This window comes from Symphalangus syndactylus, chromosome 10 (genome assembly GCF_028878055.3).
Source record: "Symphalangus syndactylus isolate Jambi chromosome 10, NHGRI_mSymSyn1-v2.1_pri, whole genome shotgun sequence".
In the NCBI taxonomy this organism is placed as follows: Eukaryota; Metazoa; Chordata; class Mammalia; order Primates; family Hylobatidae; genus Symphalangus; species Symphalangus syndactylus.
Window position 1 is genome coordinate 100,515,956 of NC_072432.2, and position 22,266 is coordinate 100,538,221.

The 22,266-nt window shown below is 42.5% G+C and overlaps 1 protein-coding gene across 1 annotated transcript; it reads left to right on the forward strand.

Annotated features, from left to right (window-relative positions):
* Positions 1-13,033: 13,033 nt before the first annotated feature.
* Positions 13,034-21,728, forward strand: A4GNT (alpha-1,4-N-acetylglucosaminyltransferase). The gene is made up of 3 exons (XM_055297436.1): positions 13,034-13,212; positions 14,136-14,569; positions 20,563-21,728. The coding sequence occupies exons 2-3, from the start codon at positions 14,162-14,164 to the stop codon at positions 21,175-21,177; spliced, it is 1,023 nt and encodes a 340-aa protein (XP_055153411.1). The 5' UTR covers positions 13,034-13,212; positions 14,136-14,161; the 3' UTR covers positions 21,178-21,728.
* The last annotated feature ends 538 nt before the right edge of the window (positions 21,729-22,266 follow it).

A 22,266-nucleotide genomic window follows, 5' to 3' on the forward strand; every position in this document is an offset into this window, starting at 1 on the left:
CCGTCTCCCAGGTTCAAGTGATCCTCCTGCCTCAGCCCGCCTAATAGCTGGGATTACAGGCACGTGCCACCATGCCTGGCTAATTTTTGTATTTTTAGTAGGGACAGAGTTTCGGTATGTTGGTCAGGCTGGTCTCAAGCTCCTGACCTCAAGTGATCCACCTGCCTCGGCTTCCCAAAGTGCTGGGATTACAGGCATGACCCACCATGCCTGGCCTGGTCCATTTTTAAATCAGATTATTTATGTTCTTATTGTTGAGTTTTAAGAGTTTTTGTATATTTTGGATAACGGTCATTTATCAGATATGTCTTTTACAAATATTTTCTATAAGTTTGTTGCTTTAAAAAATTATCGACAGTGTCTTTCATGAAGGAGAAATGATAGTTTTAATGAGGTCAAACTTATCAATTCCTTTTTTTGTAGATCATGCCTTTAGTGTCGTATCTAAAAAGTTATTGCCAAACCTGAGGTCATCTAGATTTTCTTTTGTGCTATCTTTTAGGAGTTTTATAGTTTTGTGTTTTACATTTAGGTCTGTGATCCATTTTAGGTTAATTTTTATGAAGGTTGTAAGGTTTGTGTCTAGATTCGTTTTTTTGCACATGGATGTTCAGTTGTTTCAGCACCATTTGTTGAAAAACTATCTTTTCTCCATTATATTGCCTTTGCTTCTTTGTCAAAGATCAGTTGACAATGTTTATAAGGATCTATTTCTGGGCTCTCTATTCTGTTTCATTAATCTATTTGTCTATTATGTTGCCAATAACACACTGTCTTGATTATTTTAGCTTTATAATAAGTCTTAAAGTCAGGTGGTGTTAGTCTTTCCACTTTGTTTTTCCCCTTCAATATTACGTTGGCTATTGTGGGTCTTTTGCCTCTCTATATAAACTTTGGAATCATTTAAACAATATTCAGAAAACAACTTACTGGGATTTTGATTGGTATTGCATTGAATCTATAGACCAAATTGGGACAAACTGACATCTTGACAAAGTTGAGTCTTCCTATCCATGAACGTGGAATGTCTTTCCAATTATTTAGTCATTTTATTTTTTTCATCAGAGATTTGTAGTTTTCCTTATATAGATCTTATACATAATTGTTAGATTTACACCTAAGTATTTAATTTTTGGAGGTTGCTAATGTGAATGGCATTGTATTTTTTAATTCAAATTCTACTTGTTAATTGCTGGTATCTTTGCTTTTAATATCTTCTGTCTACTCTGGGTTTGAGCAAGTTGATTATGATGTGTCTTGATATAGCTTAATTCATATTTCCTACACTTGGGTTCATTGAGCTTCTTGGGTCTGTGCTTTTATAATTTCCACCAAATTTGAAAACACTTTGGGTATTATTTCATTTATTTATTTATTTATTTATTTATTTTCTTTTCTTTTTTTTTTTTTTTTTTTGAGACGGAGTCTCGCTCTGTCGCCCAGGCTGGAGTGCAGTGGCGCAATCTCGGCTCACTGCAAGCTCCGCCTCCCGGGTTCACGCCATTCTCCTGCCTCAGCCTCTCCGAGTAGCTGGGACTACAGGCGCCCGCCACCACGCCCGGCTAATTTTTTTTTGTCTTTTTTAGTAGAGACGGGGTTTCACCGTGGTCTCGATCTCCTGACCTCGTGATCCGCCCGCCTCGGCCTCCCAAAGTGCTGGGATTACAAGCGTGAGCCACCGCGCCCGGCCTTTATTTATTTTCTGAGATGGAATTTTGCTCTTGTTGCCCAGGCTGGAGTGCAATGGCGTAATCTCAGCTCATTGCAACCTCTGCCTCCCAGGTTCAAGCGATTCTCCTGCCTCAGCCTCGCGAGTAGCTGGGATTACAGGCATGTGCCACCACGCCCAGTTAATTTTGTATTTTTTAGTAGAGACGGGGTTTCTCCATGTTGGTCAGGCTGGTTTCGAACTCCCAACCTCAGGTGATCTGCCCACCTCAGCCTCCCAAAGCGCCGGGATTATAGGCAGCAGCCACTGTGCCCAGCTGGGTATTATTTTTAGAAATTATTTTTTCTGTCTTCACTCTCTTTCCTCTTCTTTGGGGATACCAGTTACACATACGCTAGGTGACTCGAAGTCTCATAGCACAGTGATCTTTTGTTCATTTTTGAAATTCTTTTTTTCTCTCTGTGTTTCACTGTGGATAGTTTCTATTGTCGTACCTTCCAGTTCACCACTATTTTCTTCTGCAACATCAAATCTGTCTTTAATCCTAACTGCTGTAACTGGTGTATTTTTTGTTTGTTTGTTTGAGATGGAGTCTTGCTTTGTCACTCAGGCTGGAGTGTAATGGTGCGATCTTGGCTCACTCCAACCTCCGCCTCCTGGGTTCCAGCGATTCTCCTGTCTCAGTCTCCCGAGTAGCTGGGATTACAGGCACCCACCACCACACCCAGCTAATTTTTTGTATTTTTAGTAGAGATGGGGTTTCCTCATGTTGGCCAGGCTGGTGTCAAACTCCTGACCTCAGGTAATCTACCTGCCTTGGCCTCCCAAAGTGCTGGGATTACAGGCATGAACCACTGCGCCTGGCCATCCATCTATTTTTTTTTGACTTTTTAATTATGGCCATTCTTGCAGGAGTCAGGTGGTATTTCATTGTGGTTTTAATTTGCATTTTTCTGATGATTAGTGATGTTGAATGTTTCTTTTTTTTGTTTCTTTTTTTTTTTTCTTTTTTTTTTTTTTGAGACAGAGTCTCACTCTTTAGCCCAGGCTGGAGCACAGTGGTATGATCTTGGCTCACTGCAACCTCCGCCTGCTGGATTCAAGTGATTCTCCTGCCTCAGCGTCCCGAGTAGCTGGGAGTACAGGCATGCGCCTCCACCTCTGGCTAATTTTTGTATTTTTAGTAGAGACAAGAGTTTCACCATGTTGGCCAGGCTTGTCTTGAACTCCTGGCCTCAAGTGATCCACCTGCCCCAGCCTCCCAAAGAGCTGGGATTACAGGAATGAGCCACCGTGCCCAGCCAAGCATTTCTTCATATGTTTCTTGGCTGTTTATCTTCTTTTGCAAAATGTGTATTCATGTTCCTTGCCCACTTTTTGATGGGATTATTTTTTTCTTGTTGATTTGTTTGCGTTCCTTGTAGATTCTGTATACTACTCCTTTATTGGGTACATAGTTTGCAATTTTTTTCTCCCACTCTGTGGGTTGTCTGTTTACTCTGCTGATTATTTCTTTTGCTCTGCAGAAGCTTTTTAGTTTAATTAGGTCCCATTTATTTATTTCTGTTTTTGTTGCATTTGCTTTTGGGGTCTTAGTCATGAATTCTTTGACTAAGCCTATGTCTGGAAGGTCTAGAAGAGTTTTTCTGATGTTATCTTCAGAAAAACTCTTCTAGACATTGGTTTGGGCAAAGAATTTTTATGGCTTCAGGTTTTAGATTTAAATCTTCGATCCATCTTGAGTTGGTTTTTGTATAAGGTGAGAGATGAGGATAGCTTTGTCTTCTCAATGCAAAGAGTCTATGAGCTCTGCCTGGGTTTTCCCTCCCTGTACTGTGGCCTAGAAATTGTCCTGAGGCAGTAAGCTAGGACAATCACAGGGCTCACCTTTGTTTCCCATCTTTCAGGGATTACTGTCCCTTGCCTGATGTTCAGGGTCTTAAAAACCATTATTTTGTATATGTTGTCTATTTTTTGTTTGTTTCACGTGAGAGGGTCAACCTAGTCCCCTTATTTCATCTTTTTGGAAGTGAAATTCCCTATCTTTTAAAATTTTCATTCTATTCCTATCAGTTTCTCTTCAGTATGGGGCTCCGTATTGGAGAGGAGGCCTGGTTGCTTAATTTTCCAAGTTCACAGAGGTCTAGGCTATTCTAGCCCCTTCATATTTTCTTTGGCCTCCTTGCCTTCATGTGCTATTATACTGGACAAAACTCCCCCCAGTTTCGGTGCTGTTCCCACACTGCCTTGCCATGCTTTCTGGTGAGTATCTGTTGGATGCTTTGAGTTTCTTCTGCTTTCAGGTCTGATCATCTCTCTCTGCTTTTTTCAGCACAGAGCTGATACCCTGGAATTCTTGGGGCTATTGGTGGTCTGTCCTCATCCACATATATTTTGGGATTTATGGGGATACCTTGTCACCTTGTTTTGTAGTAAATTTTGCCTGTGGTATTCTGGGTTTAAAATATAGTTGCTCTACTCATTTTTATATGGGGATTTGGAGAGATTAAAAAATTATATGGCTGCTGTTATTATTTTCCTAAAATTCTGCTGAGATCTCTTGAGATAAAATTTATGTTTGTACCACATCCTGCACTTATTTTGGGCTATCATTTTCACTAATAGTTTGTGTTTTTTTTGCTTCTAGACAGTTTCAAATTCTTCAAATTCTTTCCTGTCAAAAGCTGTTGTTGCTGATACCTATTTCTTTTTCTTTTAGTCCTTCTCCTCTTCCTCTCCTACTTCTTTTTTCTTAATTTCTTCCAGAAATGTTCTATCCAGTCACAGTTTTTTTTTTTTTTTTACCTGTTCCTTAATCTTCATTCATTTCTATCAATTTATTCTAAGGACAAGTGTCTCACTATTGCTTCTGCCTTTTGCAACCATTTTGTTCTGCTGAGGCAGCTGCTCCAAGGACATGTGGGGAAATCAGAAAAGGATGCAGTCCTTCAATACCTGCCATGGATTAAGACTACCAGACAAAGCCAGTGGAATTTTAAAAGTACAGGCAAAGAAGTACAGGTACAGAACAATTAGACCAGTGGAACAAAAGAGAAAACTCAGAGACAGATTCAAATATATACATATATATGACATGCATATGGAGACTTGCTGTGTGATAGCATTGGCATCACAACCCAACAGAGAAAACATGAAATATTTTGTAGACAATGTTGTGGAAACAGTTTCTCTATAGGGAGGAAAGGAAAAGCCAGTCTCCGTATCTTATCACGTACAAACGTGGACTCCAGATGAATGAATAAACTTAATTTAATCTATAAAATTATACAGAATGGCCGGGCACAGTGGCTCATGCCTGTAATTCCAGCACTTTGTGAGGCTGAGCCAGGAAGATCACTTGAAATCAGGAGTTTGAGACCAGTCTGGCCAACATGGTGAAACCCCGTCTCTATTAATAAAACAAAAATTAGGTGGGTATGGTGACGTGTGCCTGTAGTCCCAGCTACTTGGGAGGCTGAGGCAGGAGAATTGCTTGAACCCAGGAGGTAGACATTGCAGTGAGCTGAGATTGTGCCACTGCACTCCAGCCTTGGTGACAGAGTAAGACTCCTTTAAAAAAAAATTATACAGGAAAAAGAAAAAATGTAGGAGAATATTTTTGTAATTTAGGAGTGAGGAAGATCTTTTTCAAAAACATCTCCAAGACACAAGTTATTCAACAAAATAACTCCTGTATTTATTACATCAAAATAAGAATATCTGTTAAATAGAAAGACAAACCAGATGACATGTTGGGAGAAAATAGTTGCAATATTTAAAACCAACACTAGACTAATATCTAGATTTTATAAGGAAGTTGTAGATTTACAATAAAAAGGAAGAGAATCCAACAGAAAGATGAGCAAAGTGCATGAAAAGGCAATTTACACAAGAGGAAACCAAAAAGCTAACTTTTTGGGAAGTGATACTTCAACTCATGAATTATCAGAGAAATGCCAATAGAACAACAGTGAGACGTCTCACAGGAACACTGGGGTACTGCTGACAATCTAGCAATTGGTCACCACCCCAAAATTTGCATGATGGGAACATAAATGGAAGGGCTATCATGGCAAAGATAGAGGCCATGTATTGGCTTAACAGCATAGACTCCCACTTACCAGGACCAAACTAACTACTGCTGTCTCTGAATGCCCAACTTGTCAGCGACAGAGATCAACATTAAGTCTCTGATATGGCATTATTTACTGAAGGGACCAAGTGGCTACTTGGTGCCAAGTTGGTTGACCACATCACACCCCTTCTATTGTGTGTTAATCAAGATTCTCCAGAGAAACAGAACCAATGGGATAGATGTAGATATAAGAGGAGGTTTATTATGGGAGTTGGCTTACCCAGTTATGGAGACCAAAAAGTGCCATGATCTACCATCTGCATGCTGAAGACCAGGAAAGCTTGTGGTGTAATTCAGTCCAAGTCTGAAGGCCTGAGAACTGTGTGTTTATGGGGCTGGTGGGGTGGCGTTGGGGAATGGTTAGGGGAGAGCCTGGAGTAAGTCCTAGAGTCTGAAGGCCCAAAACCAGGAGCTCCAATGTCTGAGAGCAGGAGAAGATGGATGTCCCAGTTCACAAACAGAGAGAGAAAGGGAAGTCACCCTTCCTTAGCCTTTTTGTTCTATTTAGGCTCTTAACAGATTGGACGATGCCCACCCACACTGGTGAGGGTGGATCTTCTTTACACAGTCTACTGATTCAAATGCTAATTTCTCCCGGAATCACTCTCACAGACACACCCGGAAATAATGTTTTACCAGCTATCTGGGCATCTTTTAGCCCAGTCAAGTTGGCACATAAAATTAACTATCACACCTTGAAAGAGCCAATGGTTCATCCCCACAGGAATGAAAATTCCTGGTACGAATTTTCCTTTCCTTCCTGTAACACCTCAGCTACAGCACTATCTGAGGGTTATGAAATGCCTGGTACACAGGCATGGAATCTCATATAACATAGAATTTGACCACCATTTTACAGCGAGGAGTGGGCCCATGACCGGGGGGTCCACTGGTTATATCACATATCACACCACCCAGAGGCAGCTTTCTGGAATGGCCTTCTAAAAGTGCAACTAAAGTGCTTGCTTGGAGGAAACACTCTGAAAGAGTGGGGTGCCATCCTTCAGGACACAACATATTTATGTCTATCCAGAGATGTGTATTGGGTGCTCTGTTCCCAGTAGGAAGGATACAGACATTAAAGAGGTGCAAATAGGAGTGGCCCAATAATCCTCACTCCTAATGATCTACTAGGAGATCTTGTGTTTCTTATTCCTGAAACTCTGAGCTCTTCAGTGTTGGAGGTTCTTGTCCCAAATAGAGAAGATCCTTGCCAGGTGATACTGCAAGGGTCCCCCTGTATTACAGACTACTGCAGGGCATCTTGGACTCCTTGTGCTTTGGCACCAGCAAGTAAAAAATAGTTGCACTGGTAGAAGTAATTAACCCTGATTGGCAAGAGGAGGTAAGGCTACTCTCACACAATAGCAGCAGGGAGGAATAGATATGGTACCTATGAGATCCACTTTGGGCCTCCTGGTACTCCCTTGCCCCATTGTAACTGTGAACAGACATGTGCAGCAACCCTGAACTGAGAAAGTTATGACAATCAAGCATTTAGCACCTCAGGGAGGTGAGTTGCACAACCAGCTGAGCGAACAACCTCTGATGAGGAACCTTCTGAGGATGAAGGGAATTTAGAATGAATGTTGAGAAGGGACAAGATGAGTTGCTGCTCGAGATCAACTACAGTGACAGGGGCTGTAATTCATCTCAGTAACCTCCTTCTTGTTAGTTCCTCCGAGGAAGAAAGGCTTCTGGAAACTACGTGCAGAAGTAAATCTGTGAAGCTCAAGGGGTGTGCTGTGGCAGTTGTGAGAATGTGCCTCACAGACCTCCAGCTAGAAAGAGCACAACAGACCAGGGGTCCTAGCTGCTGCTGCTGCTGCTGCTGCTGCACTATAAAATACATCACTGATTTTGTGCTGAGGCCACTCCTTCCACAGGCATCTAGTGACTGGATGTGGCAAGAGTATTAAGGTAGACCCACTCTTGGGCGACGCAGAACTACTCTATGACTGACTTTTTTTTTTTTTTTTTTTTAGACGAAGTCTCACTCTGCCTCCCAGGCTGGAGTGCAGTGGTGTGGTCTCGGCCCACTGCAACCTCCACCTCCTAGGTTCAAGCCATTCTCCTGCCTCAGCCTCCCGAGTAGCTGGGATTACAGGTGCCCACCACCATTCCTGGCTAATTTTTGTATTTTTAGTAGAGACGGGGTTTCACCATGTTAGCCAGGCTGGTCTTGAACTCCTGATCTCCGGTGATCCACCTGTCTTGGCCTCCCAAAGTGCTGGGATTACAGGCATAAGCCACCGCGCCCAGCCTATATGGCTGACTTTGGCTTGAGGACTCCCCAGTGATTGTGCCGAACCTTCTTTAGACAAGGACAGCCTTAGACAAGCCAGCCTAGAATGCTTCCCCTCAACTTTTCTCAGATCTTCATTGTGGCTTGACAACTGTCCCAGCCATACAAGGCTTTCTTCCTCTTTTTCTCAATTATGCGTTTCCCCAATAAAACCTTGCACAGTTAATTTCATCATAGTGTCTGCTTCTCAGAGGACCTGAACTTTATAGCTTAGATGTGAGGGGTAAGAAGAAAGAAGAGTTAAGAATTAGCCCCTGGTTTCTGGCTTGGGCAACTGAGTGCATGGTGATTGTCAGTCACTGAGATAAGGAAGACCAGGGATCTCCATTTAAAGAGAAAAGACATAGCAAGAGGACAGAGTGGGGGTGTGTGGAAGGACAAAAGGAAGGAAAGGCAGAGAGGCCTCAGGTTAGGAGGACAGTTCCACTTGCTACAGGTTTCTGTTGCAGATGAAGTTACTCTTTCCCCACTAAAGCCTGGTCCCAATTCTGTAAATCTTAAGAGCAGCTCTCACTTCACTCATGGCTCAAAAACAGATTCTCATAAAAACATGTGTAAGGGGATTGGACAGAAGAAAGCTACCCTGGGTTTCTGTCTTAGCTTGGGCTGCTATAACAAAATACCACAGTTTGGGTGGCTTAAACAACAGACATTTATTGTAGCCACCTTCTGTCTATGTTGCTCACATAGCCTTTCCATGGTATATATGAAGAGAGAGAAAGAGAGATCTATCTTCCCCTTCTTCTCAGGGACCTATTCTAAACCTGCTTACCTCCAAATGCCCTGCCTCCAAACACCATCACATTGTGGGTTAGGGCTTCAACATAGAGAGGGGCACAAACATTCAATCCATAACAGTTTCTTTCAGCCATATTGGAAAGTGCTCATTCTCAGACCCTCAGGCTTTATAAAGTCCTGTGCCATGTGGACACTTAGCATAGATGACCGTAAGCTGATTTCAGTTCCTTACAGGAAAAAGGAACTAAACTCTTGCCTACAGAACTTAGCAAGGTCTCTTCAAATAGCCCCTCGCTGTCAGAAAGGTGCCACTCTTTTCTATAGGCTTCTTGCAGACCCTGTTCTTCAGTCTTTGAAAGTGGTGTCTGGGGCACAACTGGTTTATAGGGAATATTTATTAACTTTTTCCCCCTTATCTCCCTGAACTTATCCCCCACCTACTCTTTTATCTGCAAGTACATTTAAAAAAGGGGGAGAAACTACATGTGTGAACACAATAATTTCCAGAACAAACCCAGATATAAATTATTGATAACTATGTAAAGTGTTGCAAACAGGGGCATGTTTGACTGCTGTGGCTGAGTGGAGAACAAAGAGCATTATCACCAGATACACAAGGCTAGATTCATTTCCTTGGAAATGCAGAACAGTTTAAAATATTGCTAAGGGACAAAGAGATTTTACTCTGGTGCTAACTCATTGATTTTTAGTGCGAAATACTTTTTAACAATTATTTTTTTTCAGGATTTAATGTTGATAATGTCAGTCCTTAATGCAAGTCAATTATTTTATTATTCCTCTGTGGGTTTCCTAGTGTTATGCTATGGATTGTTCTTAGTCTGCAGTGAAATGCCTCTGTCCAGCCATCTCCTCTCCATTCATATAAACCCAGCATTCCAGCCTTTGTTCCAACTTCAGAACAGTGGTGAAGGGAATTGGCATTGTTGATAAGATATCACTTTGTGTACTGGTTTTTCCCTGTTAATAACTGAATGCTTTAACAAGTTTATCAGCCCTGCTTGCTTAACAAATATGTTAAAACCGGAACTGTGGTTCCAAAGGCGCCAAAGTAAAGAGGACAAATAGTGCTGGGTTGAAAATTTCCTTCTTGCAATAAATCTGAGTTCAAAGAAGCTATAGAATTAAGCATTGTGCTTTTCATGTGAAATTCAATTCGACAAACATTTATTGTTAAAAAAAATTATTTTAACTTCCCCTTCTTAATACAGCGGATCCTGTAGAAGCAGGAAGTTTAGTGCCAAACACTGAACTATTTTCAACTGAGGTTATCAGAGGTCATCCATAGGGCTGAAGAGTTGGGGAAATGTCTCCTTTTCTCCTCCAGTTCGATGGTTTTTCTCCCTGGTCTGCCCTTTTTTTTTTTTTTAACGCTAGTTCCAAACATCCAAGTGTAATAGAAAAACGCTGAATTCAGAGGTTTTGTCTTATCCTGTTAATTTATTTGGGGCCACATCAATTCACATTTCCTAAGTTCTCATCAGTCAGCAACAATTGCCCAGGCTCCATAGTCTGTTGGATTGACCAAGTCCGGCTTACATTATAATGGAGGAAGCAAGAACTCTCTCGCACGACTCAGAAATTCCTGGGAAAGTAGACAACACCTGAATGCATATGTGATTGCCATCGGTGTATTCAGACACATCCATTGCTCAAAGACAAGTAGTTCTTTGTACATCTCTACTCAGATATCTACATTGGGGTTCCTAGGGGTTGCTTGGCTAGTTGGAGAAGGCCTGAGATTGTGTAGTGAAGAAATCCAGAAGAATTTTGAGCAGAGTTAGTGTCAAGGAGGGTCAGGGAGCAGGGACTTTTCTTAGGGAAGGTGATATGTAGGAGAAGGTATGGACAAGTGACATCCTGGGTTAAGGTACTGATGTAAAATATGGCGCCAGGGTTCAGGGTCTCCTGAAGCCCATCCTTGGAGCTTCTAGGGATCTGTAAAGTCCAGGTTAAGAGCTGCTGCTGTGACACCTGCCTGAACAGACAGAAGTTAGTGTGGTATAGGCCAGGAAAGGCAGAAAGGGGCGCAGAAGGAAGGGAAAGTAGTTCTGTTTCTCAAACCAAAGGGAATGCTGAAGGATGGATGTGGGGGGCCCTGAGAAGTTCCAGGTAGAGTGGCTCAGATGACAGGAGGCCTTCTCAAAAGGACACAGGAAGGACTTTGGGCTATGAACCTACAGAGGCTCCAAGTACCAGTGACCTGGCTTCTGAACACATCTCATCAACTCTTATACAGGGTTGAAGATTTCCCTCTTAAAAGTTCACTGGGGACCAGGCGCGGTGGCTCATGCCTGTAATCCCAGCACTTTGGGAGGCCAAAGTGGGTGGATCACTTGAGGTCAGGAGTTTGAGACCAGCCTGGCCAATATGGTGAAACCCTGTCTCTACTAAAAATACAAAGATTATCCAGGAATGGTGGCACATGCCTGTAGTCCCAGCTACTTGGGAGGCCGAGGCAGGAGAATCACTTGAACCAGGGAGGCAGAGGTTGCAGTGAGCCAAGATCACGCCACTGCACTCCAGCCTGGGTGACAGAGGGAGACTCTGTCTCAAAAAAAAAAAAAAACAAGGTTAGAATAGGGAATAGATTTCACTCATCCAAACAAAACAAAACAACTTAATGTTTGTTATCAGGGAGTACAAATACCATTGATATTGATATAATTCTATTTTTCTCTTCTATTTTCCTTGGTAGAAAGTGACAATAACTTCTTTGGTTTAAAGAGACCTTTCATTCTCCCAGTGAGCCTGAGGTCAGTCATTTTCTGCACTTTTCAAGGGAGTTGAGGCTCTGGGCAGTTTAGGGGCTTGTCTATGCCTTCAGCCTGTGGTGGCTGGGGGCATAACTCCAAGCTCAGTGCTACTTCCATCATACTTTCTACTTGGTTCTTGGTCAGATAAGTCCTACTTTTGTGCTTGGGATTTCACTGCATTGCTGATGCTCACATCCATCCTCACCTGACAAAGGCCATTAACTACATCACTGATCTCTGTCTTGACCACCTGTTCAATAGTTTTAGCCACTGGGCTAGCAGTTGGGAGGCACTAAGATATGTAACCCACCTGAGGCCCAGGAATGCGTTATCACTGCCACAGATGGGGTCCTCTAGTTACCCCGGGCAAGGAGCAGGAGCACTAATCTCCACTCCCCTTCGTAGGAAAGAACAACCAATCTGTCCAATTACAGAGAACTTTGGAAAGATGCCAAGGCACTCTGAGCCCAGAATTGAAGAAGTCCAGAGAAGAAATTCAGCTCCAAAAGGAAGAGGTTTGTGGAGACCCACAAGCTGCTTCTGGGGTCCTTGGACACATAGAAAACCAGAAGCCATCAACGAGTGGGGCAGCTTTAACTCCCTTCATGTAGGACCTGCTGTGTTAGAATCCAAAGTCTGCTCAGGAGCAAGCCTACCTGCTCACACTAGAGCATCCAGGGGGAACTGTGGATATCTGCTCACGGCCAAGACAGGTGATTCTCAGCAGAGGATGGCTCCAAAGAAGATTGCTAAGAGCTCATTTCAGGGGCAGTGGGGAATAGGCCACAGGTGAGTGCTAACACCTTGGGAAATGTGGGGACTGCCACATCAGTGGAGGACAACAAAGCTGGCTTCCTGAGACTGGGAGGAGGCTCATACCCCATAAGGGGGAGCTTGGGGAAAAAGGAGCCTTCCTGCAGCCACTGTGACTGACACTGAGGAATCACTTCTCATTCTAGATCACTGGGCCTTTGGACTGCAGGGCTTTGTTCATTGCTTATTTGTGGTGATGGGCTTTCTTTCCTTTTAATCAAACTTTGTGCTTGCAAAGGGGAGTTTGTACCACCTTATAGGGTCTCTGTCCATACTTTTGATTCAAGCTAAACTGATCAAGTGCAGGATATGTTGGCTCCAAGGTTATGCCAGGATACAGTTTTCTCCAGGTGAAATAATCCCTTTATAACCCCCATAATAGATCCACAAACAGGCAGGATTAGTGTGTGGGTCACCTTAAAAATCTGGTAAACCCCTCTTGTTCCCAAGTGTCTGTGTTTGGGGGAACTTAGTAAAGGGAGGAGCTTCCTGGGAACTTTTTGTGTTTAGTCTCAATCTGCCAATGATTTACTTACTCCTGTGTTGTTGAATTGGAAGATTGGGTGGCAATTTATCAGAAAGTGTAGCAGGAAGAACTTGTCATTTCTAAGACCTCAAATACTGGTTAACTGCGTTTGCAGCTGGAAGGTAGGCTCTGATTCACTGTTTTGTATTTTCTAAAAGGGTTATATGTAATTTGAAAGATAGACCCGCCAAGACTTGAGATCTGTGTTCTCCTTGGTTAGAGCTAACATTTATGGTGAGAAAAGCGCTGCAGGTAACAGTTCAGAGCCTGGACTTCGGTGGCAGGTGGATGCAAGTTACGGTCACGGCTCTGCTACTTGCTAATTGTGTGATCTTGGCAATTTATTTAACTCTTTAGCCTTCAGTTTACTTCCTTTGTTAATTTTTTTCTTAGTTTTATTAGTTTTTCAATTATGTTTTCTGAACCTAGAGATACTTTTGCCTCTTTTAATATTCATAGTAGAAATTCCTTTCTCTTGTTTTATTGCATTGGTTACAATTATCAGATTGTAACCAATGATGTCAGTGACAATGACAATGGACATTCATATCATATTCCTGATCTTAATGGGATGTTTCAAATGTTTCATATTCAGTATGATAATTGCTATATGTTCTGGTAGACATTGTTTAAAATCAGTTTAAGAAAGTTTCCTTGTACTTTAAAAAAATTGTGAATGGATCTTAAAGTTAGTCACATTCTTGGCATCTCTTGAGCCAAAATGATCATATGGCTTTTCTTCTTTAGTCTGTTAAGATAATGCATTTTATCAATAGTTTTCCCTATTAAGTAATTATTTTTAATGTCAAATCATTTTAAAATCAAGATAAATCCTGATTGGTTATGATGCATTTTTCTTTCTCACACATTTCTTGTCTTTTTCTTTTTTTTTAAAATTGTTGTGATTATTTTCACTGTGCTGCCCAAGCTAGTCTTGAACTCTTGGACTCAGGGGATCCTCCTGCCTCAGCCTCCCTAGTAGTTGGGACTACAGGCATGTGCCACCATGCCTGGCTGCATTTTTCTTTTTAATATTGCTGGACTTGATTTCATCATATTTTATTTAGGATATTTAAAATTTAAGTTTTTAAATGATATTCATGTATCATTTTCTTGTGTGCTATCTTTATCAGGTTTTGCAGCTGTGATTTTTAATTAGTTGTATTGATTTAAAGGAGCAGGCTGGCACAGAGAAGAAGACATGCGGAAGGAGCTCCAGCTGTCCCTGTCAGTCACCTTGCTGCTTGTCTGTGGCTTCCTCTACCAGTTCACCCTGAAGTCCAGCTGCCTCTTCTGCTTGCCTTCTTTCAAGTCCCACCAGGGGCTGGAAGCCCTCCTGAGCCACAGACGTGGCATTGTGTTTCTAGAGACCTCAGAGAGAATGGAGCCGCCCCACTTGGTCTCCTGTTCTGTAGAGTCTGCTGCCAAGATTTATCCTGAGTGGGCTGTGGTGTTCTTTATGAAGGGTCTTACCGATTCCACACCGATGCCCTCAAACTCCACATACCCAGCTTTTTCCTTCCTCTCAGCAATAGACAACGTTTTCCTCTTCCCTTTGGATATGAAAAGGCTGTTTGAAGACACACCATTGTTTTCATGGTACAATCAAGTAAGTGTTTAGGGAAACTTAAACTGTCAACGAATTGTATACATGGGTAAACTGAGGGTAAGGACTCAGGTCGGAGATGGGACTAGAACCCACATTTGGGTTGACTCTCATTTGGCCTTCTTTTTACTATGTTGAGAACTGATTCAAATAAACAGGGGAGACTTATGTTAGGTGCATCTTTATCTGGTGTCTTTTGCTTCTAGCCTTATTTCTTTTAGGATCTTGGTTACTCTGGAGACTATTCTTAACTGAATGAGTTTTTATATCTTTTCTAGGTGTATAGGACACTTATTTTTCACTACAGTTTTAAATCCACTTATGTTAAACTTTTTTTTTTTTTGCACTTAAAGTGGAAACCAGGCAATATTTAACATGAAAATGATGTAAATAGAAAATTCATGAAGGATCGGTGAAATGCTGCAATATGAGATTGGGTTGTATTAAGATATGATTGAGAAACTCCTGGAGCTCAGAGGAATTTTGTAATCCCCAAGTTTGTAGCAAACCATAATAAGGGAATAATGTGCCAATCTAATATTTCTCTTATAGAGGAGCTGAAATCAGGTTGCTTAAAGAAATTTTAGTACAACCACTCAATGATTCCATTATGCAGGCTTTAACTATGATTTTTTAAAACTGACATCCTATGAAGACTATAACACAATATGGAATTAAAACCTTCTTATGTCATAATGTAATTATATATAATGTAATTATAATAGTTATAACGATTTAAGTTATGCAAAAACCCACACACATCTATTGAAAAAGAAAAGACCTGAAAGAACTATACAACACACAATAATAGTAGGTGTTTTAGTATAATTGGATTAGGAGTGAATTTAGTGATGACAATGTGTTGATCTTACAGATGAAATTATTTTAGAAAACAAAAAGTAATTTAAAAATTGACATAAAAATAATACTATTCACATTGGGTGTGCTGGCATGCACCTGTAGTCTCAGCTACTCCAGAGGCCAAGGCAGGAGGATCGCTGGAGCCCAGGAGTTCAAAGGCCAGCCTGGGCAACATAGTGAGACTCTGTCTCAAACAAACACACAAGCAAAAATGATACTATTTGCTTGCCACATAAAGTTCTGTCTAAATTCTAATCATAGGCTGTAGCAAATATTAGCGAGCTTTTTTTTCTGCATAGGGCCAGATAGTAAATATTTTCGGCCTTGTGGGCTAAGGTGGTAAAATTGAGGATATTATGAAGGTATTTGTGGTAGTTTCCTCCGTCTGCTACAACAAATTACCACCAACCTGGTGGCATAAAACGACAGAAATTCATTCTCTCACAGTTCCGGAGGCCAGAAGTCCCAGATTATTTTCACTGGGCCAATATCAAACTGCTGGCAGGGCTGCATTTCCTCCTGAGTTCCTAGGGAAGGATGATCCCTTGCCTCGGACAAGCTTCTGTGGCTGCTGGCATTCCTTGGCCAATAGCCCCTCACTCCAGTCTCTGTCTCCATCTTCAAATCTCTTTTCCTCTGTTTGTGTAAAATCTCCCTCTGTCTCTCCCTTTAAATGACACTTGTGATTGCATTTAGGGCCCATCCAGGATACTCTCCCCATCTTAAGGTTCCTAATGACATCTGCAAAGATACTTTTCCCATATGAGGTGACATTAACAGGTTCCAGGAATTAGGACCTGAGGTCTTTGGGTAGCCATTATTTAGCCTACTCCCTGCCCCACCTCATTTGCCTGGGAAGTGGGTGGACTGTCCTGGGTGGAGGGCATGCTTGTACCTAGTTGCTGTCAGCTGGAGACGTTTTTTGGACTAAGTGACAGACATGATGGGGAGGGATCTGGTGGGCCAGAAAGGTGGGGGCTGGGGCTGGGAATGGCTCCTGGGGTCAGTTTATTCTTGGCCCCAGTGACTTCTAGATCCCAAAGTGCGTATCTCTCCTTCTGAAGAGCCTTGAAGTCCTCAAATTGGGACCCATCAGGAGGAGGTGGGGCAGTTCATGGATTGAGTTTCCACTGTGTTGGCAGCTGCCAACAGCAGAGTTCCCAACAAGCAGGTGGCACTGCCCTGCACAGTGGCAGGGCGGGCAGAGGGGTAGGGAGGCAGTTTCTGGGAGTGGAGGGGACACCCCAGCTTGGTCTTTGTGGCTCTCAGTGCTAACTTGCTAGAGGGTGCTCTGGGACTCTACAAGTTTCCTGATGCCTGGGCTAGACTAACACTACCTGATACAGTCTGAATATATGTCCTCACCGAATCTCATGTGGAATTGTAATTCCATTGTTGGAGGTGGGGCCTGGTAGGAGGTAATTGGGTCATGGGGGTGGATCACTCACGACTTGGTGCTGTCCTCAGGATAGTGAGTGGGTTCTCGTGAGATCTGGTTGTTTAAAAGTGTGTGGTACCTACCCCCCCACCCCCACTCTCTCTCTTGCTCCTGCTCTCGCCATGTGATGTGCCTACTCCTGCTTCACCCTCAGCTGTGAGTAAAAGCTCCCTGAGGCCTCCCCAGAAGCCAAGCAAATGCTGTTGCTTTGCTTCCTGTACAGCCTGCAGAACCGTGAGCCAATCAAACCTCTTTTCTTTATAAATTACCCAGTCTCAGGTATTTCCTTATAGGAATGCAACAACGGCCTAACACACTGTCTAAATTGTATTTTGCTCCTTGAAAAAAATCTGTAATTAAATGATTTTGGGAGAAGCTGCATACCACATCCTTTTCTTACAGATGAATCACACACATGAGGATATTAAAGCCTCTTTATCGTTCTGAACTAAAGAAATTTAACTGGATTCAACCCATCACTTCCTAAACTTATTTGAGCATGGAACCCTCTTTCAGTGTGACACATAAATAATCTCTTGGCACTGATGTTCCATGGAACACAATTTAGATTGCTCTGAGCTGCACCTTAATTTTACTACATTGGATTTTAGGAGCAAGATGGGCTCTGAGCTAGAGAGCTCCTGTGTTTGCTCTGTCTGAGCCTGCAGGATACTACAGTAGGCTGTAATCTACAGGGATCACATCACAATACCCTAGGAGTACTGAGCTGTGGCATGTGCTTCCCCAGTTAGGCCACCACAGGATAGCTGGGAACCACCTGTTAGGAAAGACCCAAGGTGCCATCACTTCCTTGTGACCACTGGGTTTTCTGCACTGATCTGGGCTATTGTAGCCCTTGATGATGCCCAGGAATGAGAACTATGGGCATAGGGTGGGGATAGGCAACTGTTCTCTGAGCAGCTAGAACCTTAAACCTCTTTCCGCTGGTCATCCTTATTGGAGTGCTTATGTTGTTTTTTGTTTTGTTGTTGTTGTTTTTTTTTTTTTTTGAGACAGTCTTGCTCTGTCACGCAGGCTGGAGTGCAGTGGCGCAATCTCGGCTCACTATAACCTCCACTTCCCGGGTTCAGGTGATTCTCCTGCCTCAGCCTCCCAAGTAGCTGGGACTACAAGCACGCGCCACCATGCCCAGCTAATTTTTGTATTTTTAGTAGAGATGTGGTTTCACCACGTTGGCCAGGATGGTCTCAATTTCTTGACCTCGTGATCTGCCCACCTCAGTCTCCCAAAGTGCTGGGATTACAGGTGTAAGCCACCGTGCCCCGCCCCTGGTCATAATTTTTAATTTAAAAAATAGGAGTGATCATAGTACCTATTTTTGAGGACTTGTGTATATTAAAAAGAGCTTAGAACAATTATTGATAAATATTAGCTGTTATTATTAGGTTTTTAGCAATTGTATACAATGTCACAATTTTTTTTTTTTTTTTGAGATGGAATCTCTCTCGCCAGTGGTGCAATCTCAGCTCACTGCATCCTCTGCTTCCCAGGTTCAAGTGATTCTCCTGCCTCAGCCTCTGGAGTAGCTGGGATTACACCATGCCTGGCTATTTTTTTTTTTTTTTTTTTTTTTTTTTTGTATTTTTAGTAGAGATAGGGTTTCACTATGTTGGCCAGGCTGGTCTCCAACTCCCGACCTTGTGATCTGCTCTCCTCGGCCTCCCAAAGTGCTGGGATTACAGGCATGAGCCACCCGTACCCAGCCTTTTTTTTTTTTTTTCTTTTTTTTTTGAGATGGAGTTTTACTCTTGTTGCCCAGCTGGAGTGCAATGGCACAATCTTGGCTCGCTGCAACCTCCACCTCCCAGGTTCAAATGATTCTCCTGTCTCAGCCTCCCTAGTAGCTGGGATTACAGGCGCCTGTCACCACGCCTGGCTAATTTTTGTATTTTTAGTGGAGACGGGGCTTCACCACATTGGCCAGGCTGGTCTCGAGCTCCTGACCTCAGGTGATCCACCCACTTCAGCCTCCCAAAGTGCTGGGATTACAGGTGTGAGCCACCACGCCTAGCACAATGTGACAATTTTTAACAACTTGTGAAGATTTCGTCAAAGTTTTAGTTGACCCGCTTTCATTTGACTTGATAGCAGAATTTTAAAGACTGTTTATTTTGTCAAAAGCCAGGGGTGGTTGTTTAACCTTTTAATCAATGTATTTAAAATTAAAAAACAAACAAACAAAACATTTTGCTTTCTATTTCTCCTCAAAATCTTAGCATTCCATATGAGAACATTGACATTTATGCTGATTTATTTTTATTCTTTTTAAAGTCATTTTCTGTTTTAACCACATTTTAGCCTTTGCAGTCATCTGTGACTCCTCTCTCTCCCACCCATATCCAGCCCATCAGCAAATCCCGACCAGCTGCATCTTCATTATGTGCCCTTCCCTCACCCCCACTGTTAGCACCATCATTTCTTGTCTGGATTATGTCAACCAACTCCTAATTTGCCTTTGCTTCTGCCCTTGCCATCTACCAACCCTACCCCAGACTGATTTCCACACAGCAGCCAGAGTGACCCTTTGAAGAGTAATTGAGATCACTTCCCTCCTTTCTTCTAAACTTTCCAAATAACTTCAGTCTTGGCCCCAGCCTACATGATCTGGCCTCCCTCCCCACCCCTCTCCAATTCTGATCTCATTGCCTACCCCACTCTCTTCTCAGCTCTGCTTCAGCCTACTGCCTCCTCCTTGTTCCCAGACATGGCACGTGTGCTTTTGCCTCAGGACCCTTGTATTCACTGGGATACAGACCTGAGCTTCAGTGACTTTTACGTCCTGCATTTGTGGAACTATATGAACCAGGAAGGGAGGTCTGTGGTTAGAGGGAGCAACACACTGGTGAACAATCTCTACTGCAAGAGAAGAGAGTTCTAGGAGTTCCCTCCTCCTGGAACTCTCTTTTCTCAGCTATGGGCATGGTTCACCCACCCACTTCATTCCAGTTTCTGGGGGAACTAATGTAATACAGCACTCCACCCTGGCCCCTTCACAGTCCCTTCACCCAGCTTTTTTTCTTCATAGTTGTTGTCAACATCTGACACAGAATGTTTATTTATTATCTGTCTCCTCCCAGTAGGGATTTCTGTTTGTTTGTTCACTGCTGTATCCGTAGCAGTTTTAATAGAATTCAGCACATAGTAAATAGGCCCTCAATAAATTAATTCCTTTAATAATAAAGGAATTAATACATGAGCAAAGGTATGCATTTTAAGATTGTTTTTACCAATTTTTCAAATAGCAGACATACTGATTTTTTTCATTGTCAGTTGTTAGCATTTTAAGGGCTTTATTTGGTTCTTCCTCTACAGTTTCATATTTGTAGTTTATGTACACCCACATTGAAGAATGACTCATACAGTGCATTGTGAAATCTTTTCTGGATTTCTTCTTTATCTTTCCAATGCTTTAATGTTTTTAAAAAAACCATTTCATGAAATCTTTAAAAGCTGCTAAAACCCCATTGATACTGATTGCTGCAAACTTTTTACTTAAATGAAAAACTTTAGAGTGAGGTAAGTTTGGTAAATTTGCAAAATCGGGCTTGTGGCAAACAGGATTTTGGGAAGCTGGCTTCTTTAACCCCTCCCCAGCCTCTCTGGGCCTGGCCTCCTGCTGTGATGCCCCTCCCTCTTCCCCTGGCTACTTGGGGCTGATTTGCACCTGCTCCTGCAGATCAACGCCAGCGCAGAGAGAAACTGGCTCCACGTCAGCTCGGATGCATCCCGCCTGGCCATCATCTGGAAATACGGTGGCATCTACATGGACACCGATGTCATCTCCATCAGGCCCATCCCTGAGGAGAACTTTTTGGCTGCGCAGGCTTCTCGGCACTCTAGTAATGGGGTATTTGGGTTCCTCCCCCACCACCCTTTTTTGTGGGAATGCATGGAAAACTTTGTTGAACACTATAATTCAGACATTTGGGGCAACCAAGGCCCTGAGTTGATGACAAGGATGTTGAGGGTATGGTGTAAACTTGAAGACTTCCAGGAGGTGAGCGACCTCAGGTGTCTGAACATATCCTTCTTACACCCCCAAAGATTTTACCCCATCTCCTATCCAGAGTGGAGGCGCTACTATGAAGTGTGGGATACAGACCCAAGCTTCAATGACTCTTATGCCCTGCATTTGTGGAACCACATGAACCAAGAGGGGCGGGCTGTGATTAGAGGAAGCAACACACTGGTGGAAAATCTCTATCGCAAGCACTGTCCCAGGACTTACAGGGACCTGATTCAAGGCCCAGAGGGGTCAGTGACTGGGGAGCTGGGTCCAGGTAACAAATAGAGCTAACACTTGTTTGCTGCTGCTGCAGTGTGGAAATGGACATTTCCTGGAGTGCCACATTTTCACTTGATCTCCACTGTCTCTTGGGGGGGTGGGCAGAGGGTTACCTCTCAAATGTCAGTTAGGATTAGCTTTCTCTGTCTATAATAGAACAATCCCAAATGATACTGGCTATAAAACATACACCCATGGTCCACGTGACTGCTTGACCTCCAACCCACCATGTTTGCATTTCAGGCAGTAGGATGAAGAAAAGAGGAAAGGTGCGCTTGCTTTATTTTGTGAAGACTTCCTGCAAGTACTGTATAACACTTTCTCTTACATTGCACTGACTGAGGTGTAGCTGCAAGAGAGGCTGGGAAGTTTAAGGAGGAAGACAAAATGGGTACTGGGATAGGCAGCTAACAGTTTTGCTACATGTTCTATTTAATACAGTAAGATTAATTCCAGGACCTATTAGAGCATTGACTGAGGTAAAACAAGACTTGACTTCTAGTCCTGATTTTGGCATTCATTAATGCATTCAGTCAATAAATATTAACTGAGCCTGGTCTATGTGCCAAGCATTGATTTAGATGCTGCAGATACAGCTGGATCAAGCAGATGAGGTCCTCAGCACTTATATCCTAATCCCTGGCCTCATGATCCTGTGACAGTCTCCTCCCCTCCCCAGGGTGTCTGCTGTTCTCTACCCTACCTCTTTCCAATATACACATTAACCCTGTCATAATTGGCCCATGGAAGCAACTTACAAACTCAGACTATTTAAAACTGCTGCCCTTTTTAGATTCACATAAAAATTTACCTCCTGCATTTCAAAATGTCATGTTCAAAGCACCATAAACATATACAATTTTTATTTGTCAATTACAAATAAATAAATATATAATTTATTATTTCTTTTCAGGAGGTATGAGAATTAATATTTCTTCAGCAAACACTTATCAGCCAAGATTTTCTAGAACTTTCCTTTTGATAGTTTGCTTTATGGAAAAAGGTTTATATTTGCCCTCAAATATAAAATTATGATACCCTTTCAAACTATATCCATCTATCCCTCTTTTATTCTAATATTTCCCCCTTTAGGAA